This window comes from Nelumbo nucifera, chromosome 2 (genome assembly GCF_055504915.1).
Source record: "Nelumbo nucifera cultivar China Antique chromosome 2, China Antique-T2T, whole genome shotgun sequence".
Taxonomy (NCBI): domain Eukaryota; kingdom Viridiplantae; phylum Streptophyta; class Magnoliopsida; order Proteales; family Nelumbonaceae; genus Nelumbo; species Nelumbo nucifera.
In genome coordinates, this window is record NC_142650.1 from 41,689,771 (window position 1) to 41,699,205 (window position 9,435).

The 9,435-nt window shown below is 37.6% G+C and overlaps 1 protein-coding gene across 1 annotated transcript; it reads left to right on the top strand.

The window, feature by feature from the left end:
• The first annotated feature begins 350 nt into the window (after nucleotides 1-350).
• On the top strand, nucleotides 351-2,070 carry LOC104599267 (3-ketoacyl-CoA synthase 12-like). Its single transcript, XM_010261734.3, has one exon. The coding sequence runs from the start codon at nucleotides 426-428 to the stop codon at nucleotides 1,878-1,880; it is 1,455 nt and encodes a 484-aa protein (XP_010260036.1). The 5' UTR covers nucleotides 351-425; the 3' UTR covers nucleotides 1,881-2,070.
• The last annotated feature ends 7,365 nt before the right edge of the window (nucleotides 2,071-9,435 follow it).

Genomic DNA, 9,435 nt, shown 5'->3' on the forward strand with positions numbered 1-9,435 from the left:
GTTGGGTAACAGTTGCCCACTCACATGGAATTGGAATTTCTTCATGCCCCACCTAGACCAACTCCAAACAACCCCCTCCCTCTCTTTTTTCCTTTTAGCCATGCAATTTCTCTCAGGTTGCTGAGTCAAAAGCAAATCTTGGATTAATGGTTACAAATAACACCAATCTCCAGTGGACTCAACTGATGAGACAATTAAGTATTTATTCTCACTGCGAAAATGATTTAGAGTTAATTGACAGACACATATTGGTGAGCGTTGAGTTGTTGATAGACAGATGGACCGATGAAGACGGCAACCCTCAAGCGTCTTCAATTCGCATTTACAACCAACTGGATTGTGCCTATATAAACCGCAGTCAGCTCATCAACAATATCAACATCTGTCTCTCTCTCTCTCAAAAACAAAGACAAAGACGCACATATATGGAGCTCTTGGTAGTAGCGACTGTTCTTGCTCTGTTCTACGCCTTGTTCCTCCTCTGGAGGTTGGCTAATCAATGGAGAGGTCAGGACTGCTATATACTTCATTATGAGTGCTACAAGCCCACTGACGACAGAAAGCTGGACACCCAGTTATGCGGCAACATCATCCATCGCAACAAGACTCTTGGCCTGGAAGCTTACAAGTTTCTGTTGAAGGCCATTGTCAGTTCCGGCTTCGGTGAAGAGACTTACGGGCCCAGAAATGTCCTCCAAGGCCGAGAAGAAACCCCTACCCTTGCGGATGGGATGTTGGAGATGGAGGAATTCTTCTTCGACAGTCTGGACAATCTCTTCTCCAAGACGGGAGTGTCTCCGTCGGAGATCGACATACTTGTCGTCAACGTATCCATGTTTGCTCCAGAGCCTTCTCTTGCAGCAAGGATTATTAACCACTACAAGCTGAGGGAGGACATCAAGGTCTATAACATATCAGGAATGGGGTGCAGTGCTAGCCTCATTTCCATAAATCTCGTACAGAGCATCTTCAAATCTCACAAGAAAGCTTTCGCGGTTGTTGTGACATCGGAGTCTATTGGCCCACACTGGTACAGCGGAAATGACAAATCCATGATTCTGGCCAATTGTCTATTCCGGTCGGGAGGTTGTTCAATACTCTTAACCAACAATCCCAATCTAAGACACAGAGCCATGTTTCGACTGAAGTGCCTCGTGAGGACGCATACCGGTGCCAACGATGAGGCCTATGGGTGCGCAATTCAGCAGGAAGATGCCATGGGGAGGCCGGGGTTTTACCTGAGCAAGAACCTCCCCAGGGCCGCTACTCGAGCCTTCGTAGAAAATCTCAGAGTTATAGCACCCAAGATTCTACCCTCCAGGGAGTTACTACGTTACGTGATAGTATCACTATCACGCTTCCTTCCAGGATGCAAGAAGGACGGTAGCTCTAGCACCGGCGGCAAGGGTGCGGGAGTGAAAGTAGGCGTCAACTTCAAAACCGGAGTCGACCATTTTTGTCTTCACACAGGCGGAAAGGCGGTTATCGACGGGGTGGGGAGGAGTCTGGGGCTGACGGAGCATGATGTGGAGCCGGCGAGGATGACATTACATCGATTTGGTAACACGTCGGCGAGCAGCCTCTGGTATGTTCTGGCATATATGGAGGCGAAGAAGAGGCTGAGGGAAGGAGACAGAGTGCTGATGATAAGCTTTGGAGGAGGCTTCAAGTGCAATAGTTGTTTATGGGAGGTTGTTAGGGATCTGGAGGGTGACAACGTGTGGAAGGAATGCATCGCCACTTACCCTCGAAAAACACTTGTCAATCCGTTCATGGACAAGTTCGGTTGGATCAATGACCAGACGGAGGAGACGTTTAGAAGCAACGAAAGCCTCCATCTCCAGATTCTCAATTCCCATATTCAACCAGCTGCAGCTTAACAATCATTCATTCTCTCTATTTAGTATACGATAAGTGTGCCATCAATTAATTCTTGTAGCTCCTCTTGTCTGTGTGAAGTGTGAACTGTGAAGCGATATATATATATATATATATATATATTTATAATTTGGGAAGCGATAATCGATGATCATAGTGGGAATTTTAAACTTATTGCCATTTAGTGCTCCAGCTTTGTTTTTTAATTAATCAAATGTATTTATTCTCATTTTATTTTTGCATGTGTTTTTCTTTCGTACCAATTATCACACAACACGTACGCCTTAAAATTAATCACACAACAATGAGAGATTTTTGAAGCTTTACGCAACATTCAAAATATCGATACACCGTATTTAGGGGTGTCAACTGTATTCAAAAATTCGATTTCGAATTCTATATTTAATATAATCGAATCGAATTCAGATAATAGTAATATTTAATCCGTTGAATTTGATATTCTATTCTTACCAAATAGTTAATCGGATTTGAATTCAGATATGACCTGATCCGATTTGATAAATATCCAAATTCAATCGATTATTTAATTCTTATATATAATATATGAAATATTTTATATAATTTGTATATAATAATTACGTTATATAAATAATTTATATATTTATATACTTTATATCAATAAATTATTTATTTTATATATTTATTAATTATCTAAAATAATTAATTAATCAAATTCGAATTGAATCGAATATTTGAATATTTAATCGGATTCAAATTCAAATATTAATTTTCAATATCCGTCGAATATCAAATCGAATTTGGATATCGGATTTTCTAGTCGGATTCGAATTCAGATATTGCCTGATCCGATTCGAATTCGATCCGTTTACACCCCTAGCCGTACTTAAAATAATAAGCTTTTATGTTTTTTTTAGTTTTTTTAAATTTAGTTTTTAAAACTATTTTTAATTATATTTTTCGTTAAAAGAGGTCAATTCTTGAAACATTTATACATAGGCGTATCGTTTATCGTGAAATCACCTATACACCTGATATAGGGTATATTGGGTATATCGCATCAAAATTTTGAACCTTCCCTTCGGGTAAAGTAGGGGTGCTCACGGTTTGGTTAACCGATGTCACAGGCACATCCCATACAAGTAGGGGGACATGTTGCGGATGTGCGATTGGAAGTAGGGGTGCTCATGGTTTGGTTAACCGAATCGTGGGGTATTTTTTTCAAACCGAACCGATCTGATCGGTTTTTTAAATATTCAAACTGAAATCGAACTGGTGCAATCGGTTAACCGGTGACCATGGTTCATTTTTTTGGTTTTTTTATGCACTTAAAATAAAAAAGTAACTAAAACTGTCGCAATCGGTGGTTGCTGTCGGTGCCAAACTGGTTGGTGCCAATGGTTGCTGTTAAGTGTTGCTTGAAGTGAGAGCTTGAGACTTGAGAGATGGCGCCTAGCGGAGATGCAAAGAGGAGAGGTGAGAGAGAGAAGAGAGATATAGATGGTGTTGGATCGTTGGTGCTTGCTTGCCGGCGAGGCAGCAACCGGCGTTGCCGCTTGGTGCTTCCGTGCTGGTGGTTGGCGTGGGCCGCGTGACAGTCTGGAGTGAGGAAAAGGAAGACTCGAAGAAGACAAGAAGTTAGAAGAGTAAGAGAAAAAAGAGAACAGAGATCTGAAAGAGTGAAAAGAGACAAGAGAAAAAGAGACTAAGAGAGAAAAAAGAGAAGGGGCAGTCTGGGGAAAAGACAAGATTGCCGATTTTCAAAAGAAAAAGTCGGTAGGCTAAAAGTCTCTCAGACCACTGAATTCGATTTTTAATATATATATATAATATAATATAATATTATATAAATATATATACTAGTGTATATATATCGATCGATTCGGTTAACCGCTGGTTTTTTTAAATGGTTAACTGAAACCAAACCAAAATTATCAATTTTTTGTCAATTCGGTTTCGGTCGGTTCAATTTTTCGGTTTTTTTTTCCTCACCCCTAATTGAAAGTGTATAATGAGGTCGGTGTGTGGAGCGCTCTGAATAGCAGATAGGCAAATTCTCTTTTGCTACGATAGTGTCCTAGCACATGGCTAAAAATATCCTTCGATTTATTGTTGCGGTAGTGTGTCACCACCAAGATCTCATCTCATTTAATTCAACGTGGGACCACATCAATAAATCAAAGGCTTTTATTTTATTGTTTCAGTGCAAAGCTATACATTGTGTATCAAATGTGATAATACAAAAATGTCCCATGAAGTTTCACACAATCATAAAAACCTTCCCTTTTGTTTCATTTTAACAAACACCTCCTCTCTGAGATTTTAAAAATCTCAACAAAAACCTTCCTTTTGTCACTAAACCAAATGGAAAACGTTATATTGATACATCAGTTTTTTCAAAAACTTATTATACATTTTTGTAAATGATTTTAAATACAAATTATAGAAATAACCCTATTTGAAACTCAATAAAAACCTCCCTTTGACTTCTTAATCCTCGTTCAATCTCCCATCATCCCTAAACTCTATTGACTCAAAAAGAACCCTGGCTGAAACTCCACCATTTGAAAAGGAGGAGAGGAACCCTGAAAGCTTTGCTATACCCTTCACTTGCCGGAGCACCTCAAATAGCACTTGACGTTCAAAGCCTTCCCTTGACTTGTCGGAGCTAGCACACCCTCTGGAAAAAATCCCTCCACGATTTCATGGCCGTTAGTTCCGTTCCATCGTCTCCATCTCTGCAATTCAATATTGTATCCAACAAGGGTACCCATCCCCAACCTCTTAATCCCCCCAACCCCGATGGCATCGGGATTTCATCTCACGTCTCCTCTACAAACAACCAAAGAACTTACAATCTACCAACTAAACTGCCATCATTTGGTTACAACAAAGATTAAATCTCTACACTCTTCACCCATTAAACTTTCAAGTTATAAGTTGTAAGCAGAGTTTGGAGGTTGAAGCACCTTCCTCCCTCTCGGCTCTAGTTTTTGTTCTTGTTCTTCTTCTCTCTCTCTCTCTCTCCCTCTCTCTCTCTCTCTCACAATTCCAAGCTGAACTTGAACCTATCCATCGTTTAAAAAGAATTCAAAAATTTTTAATCAAAATATCAAGCAAATAATAGCCCATAATATTTCATTGTTATTATTGTTTTAACTTCCCACCTTCCTTCAATCCCTACCTCATCAACTGTATGCAACCAAAATTTCAATTGGAATAGAAAAAAGGGGGAAAAGAAAAAATAAATTCTTCAAGAATAAGAGAGAGAAACAACAAGAGAGAGATGTTTCATGAAAATATAAACATACTAGTCAAGATATCCATGCATCTATCATGTTATCTTTTACGATTTTTCTCGTTTCTAATGTTTCAACATCTCATATGGGCCTTCTTCTTCAAACTCTCGTTCTTCTTCTCACCCTCCCTTTTTGATCTAGGAATCTCCCAAACTTATGTCTCATTAGGTACACGTAACCATACCGAAAATAGTCATCGGTGAAAGTTATAAAGTAAGAGTATGGTTTCGTGTCCTAACATTCATAGGACCACATACATTAGTATGTAGAAGGTCAAGTGTGTCCGTACATTTTTCAAGCTTACCTATAAATGACCTTTTTGTTCACAAGTTGGTAGATCTACTGTGAGAAAATTTAGAAGACCATATTTCACTAGTCTTGTGATACGTTCTTTGTTTATATGGCCAAGTCAGTAATGCCACAGACATGTGAGATTAATCGTTTATCGTGTTTTTTTGTTGGGGGTGTGTTCTATTATTATTTCGGTCACATTTATTTCTAGAGTAGGGTAGATAATATAAAGATCATTCTTAAGTTCTCCATGAGTAAAAAATTTGTTATTCAATTTTACTATAATCTTATTACTAAATAAAATAGAATAACCATCCTTACAATACTTAAAAACTGAAATCAATTTTCTTCTAAGTAATGGAACATGAAAAATCTTTTAAAGTAATAGTTGCTTCTCTAAATACTAAATCTAATGTTATTATAGCAGCAACTACAACGGTTGTAGATGTACCCAAGTAAAGCACGACCTCGTTATCATTCAACCTTCTGCTTTCCTTGAACATTTGCAATGTATTACATGCATGAGTAGAAGCCCTAGAGTCAATACACCAGGATGCAGAAGTGACCAACATATTGGTCTCTATGACTTGAATTTCGAAATTACCTTCTTTCTTCTTCCTGAGGGATTCCAAATATTGAGGACAATTCTTCTTCCAGTACCTGGCCTCCTTATAGAAGTGACATTTATCTAAAGACTTGTCTTTTTTCTGCTTTTTTTGCTCGCTACCCTTCTTCTATGGCCTCTTCTTGCCCTTTCATTTATTCCTGCTAGATTTGTCTCTTCAACAAGCATGTCCACTGGCTTATCCTTTTTTACAAGTTCCTTGGCTCTCTGCAACACTACCGAGCTCTTGCAAGTTAGTTGTTAGCTTGTTCATGTTGTAATTCATGACAAACTAATTAAATTATGTGCACAAAGAGTTTAAGATGGTGTTAGTTTTGGTGTCATCATCTAGCTTGGAACCAAGAGCATCCAGTTCATTGATAAAACCTATCATCTTCATGACATGGTCATGAACTAGTTGGTTTTCGATCATTCTGGTGGTTCTTCATCAACAATTTGAGGACCTTTTGCTGTGTAGAGCAATTTTGCTCCTCATAATTGGTCTTTAAACTATTTAGAATATCTTTGCAGTTTTCTACTTTGTCAAACTACCTATGGATAGATTTTTAGTGAGGCAATGATGTAATACTAGGCAAGAGAGTTTTTCTCTTCTCATTCTTGGTATTCCCTTCTTGTTGCCTAAGACTCTATCAGGGGGTGTTCTAGTGACGAGTTGGTGGAAATTTTGTTCAATTTCTAGGACGTAAGAACCATGTTAAGGTTACGAAACCAGTTTGCGTAGTTTGGCCTCTTGAGTTTGTTGTCGTTTAACAATTTAGCAAACTATTCGTATGCCATTTCTATCAAATAGCACGAATATATTAGTCTATGACCTAATAATTGTTTCATATTATGTACTGTAGAAAGGACTTTTATCTACATTCAAATTCCATTTGTTCATCTCTTATTTTTCCCTCTATCTTAAGGATGGAGATATTTTTAATATCTCTAAAAATGTGGGAAATCACATAGGTGCATGGGGTCAACTGTTTCGGCTGTATAACCCCATCACTTTCTGTGAAGGATCATATATCCACCTATCTAATGAGATTTTCCTTTGGCCTCCATAAAACAAGGTTCATTGCCATTTTAGGTTAAACCTTTCTAACTGGTAAGTGTTGACCCATCATATCAGGAGCCCCAAGATACTATGAAAGAGTTTTCAATTTTATGATAGGCCCCTCCCACAATCTCAGTAAAATGGATAGCCTAATTTTATAGTACATTTCCGCCCACCAATTTAGCCCGTTTTTATGCTAACGATGGAAGACCTTTATAGATATCATATTATGATATTCCTTATCTTGTTGCATTTATATTAATCATGAGGGACTAAGTATATTAGCCCCTAGGTCAGATTTAGGTATCTCCATATTGGCTCCCACAAACTTTTATAAAGTCATATTCAAATGGGTCCATTAAAGGGAGATTATGCAATGATGTGCATTTAGCCATGATGGGCATAGAGAGATACATAAGTCTTTTCATGGGCCAAGCACTTCTGGCCCATGTATGAATCATATTCACATAGAACATCACACACAAAATTGATTAAAATCAACTTAAAACTTGTAAAACCAAATCCAGTTAGATTAACACATGACCAACCCATTAATGGACATAATTATCAAATAATATTTATCTTGGTATATGAGCCCAATTGCAAAAGGCAGTTTGGCCCATATAGCTATCCTTGCTGAAATAGGCATAGCTTGCTTTAATCTAACTCTACTTAGGTTTTACAGGCATGGCCTGAATTGATGCATGTAATGGCCCATCAAACCCTTGGCCTAGAGCCAAAATTGATCACTTATATAGTGATCCAAGGGACTGTTAACAATCCCCAAACAAGCATAGGTTCAGCCCATTTAAGTTGGACCAAAACTAGGTCAAATCGGCCTAGGGTTTGGTGCCCAAAACATGTATCAATCCACATAAATTATAATATGAAAATTCTCAGTTATGATTCACAATCATATCAGCAAATAAACAACAATTAATCAAAATTAAATAACTAGGGTTGATAGTGTGATGGTTCGAATTCAATGCAGATGAATGCAGAAAGCCATCGAATTGTTATCTTCAAATCGGCCTTCTTCTTTTTCTCTTTCCCCGTGGTCTCCGACGCTTTCTCCAGTGTAAATAAAATATAAAAATCTTAATTTTTAATGCTTACATCAGAAGAAAACCTAATACATTCTTTCTAGAAAATAAAAAGAACTAATTATAGACCAAATAATCAAGTAATCAAGTAGTGCACATGAATCTTGCCACCATCAAAATTTCAATCACCATCACACTTTCAGCCCAAGAATTCAAGAATTCAGAATAGAACAATTGTATAATATATCAGAAAATATAAAGATTATTTTTTCAGATCATTGGCCCAAAATTTGAGAATCGAATTCTTAGTTTTCATGCTGACTAAGTCAAATCGGCTAGACTAGTTCTTGCCAATTTGATCTTTCTTTCAAATCTAATTCGTTCCAGTTCAAGAACTGAACCATGTTCTCTGATACAACTGTTGGAAGGGTTTAGAATCCATCAAATGGATGGCTGGACGAAAATTCAAAAAATTTTCTAACCCTTTCGGGAACTGATTTTCTAGTGAATCTGAAAACTAAGTTTTCCGGATTGATCTTGCACTAAACTGGACCAGATTTGAAACCAAATCAAGAAGGTAGATTGTACCTGATACAGATACCACAATCATAGATCCCAACGTGGAAGTTCATGCCTAAATCAGTCCTAAAACAAGCCTCCACTGAAAATGGCACAATGTATAGGTGAAGCTGGTTCAACAACACTGTTTCTCCAAAACTGCAAAACTTATCTTTCTCAACATTTTTCTTGCCAAAACTGATCAAAAATTAGTTTTTGAAAGTCTAGGTTGAATTAGGGTTTCTTGGGAGACAAAAAGAATAAGAGATAATTAGAGAGACTTGTTCTAGTGTAGTTCACCCTCTTCTTATTTTATCTCCTTATGGATCACTCTCATAATCAAATTAGGAGATTATCCAAATCTGATTTAGATTTTGACTCTATTAAGAGAAGGCTGCAACTTGGGTCGGGGCCCGAACCCAACCCGAAAAAGTCAAGTTGGGTTGATGCTCGGGTTAGGGTTAGGGTTGGAATTTATGAACCCGACTTTACTTCCGGTTGGGTTAAGGTTAAGCCCTCGATTAACACGACCCAATTTGAATCCGACTCTATTATATATATATATATATTATACATTGATTTGTTTATATCCATGATAGTTGTATAGCCCCTACCATATACTATTATTTATTTATTTTTAAGATAATCACTTCACTTAATCTTAATTAGAAATACTAAAGCCTTATGCTTAGTTTGGAAGGAGTACAAATGGAAAGAATACAA

Excerpts from the sequence above, each read along its gene's own strand:
- LOC104599267 (XM_010261734.3), top strand. The coding sequence starts at position 426 with ATGGAGCTCTTGGTAGTAGCGACTGTTCTTGCTCTGTTCTACGCCTTG.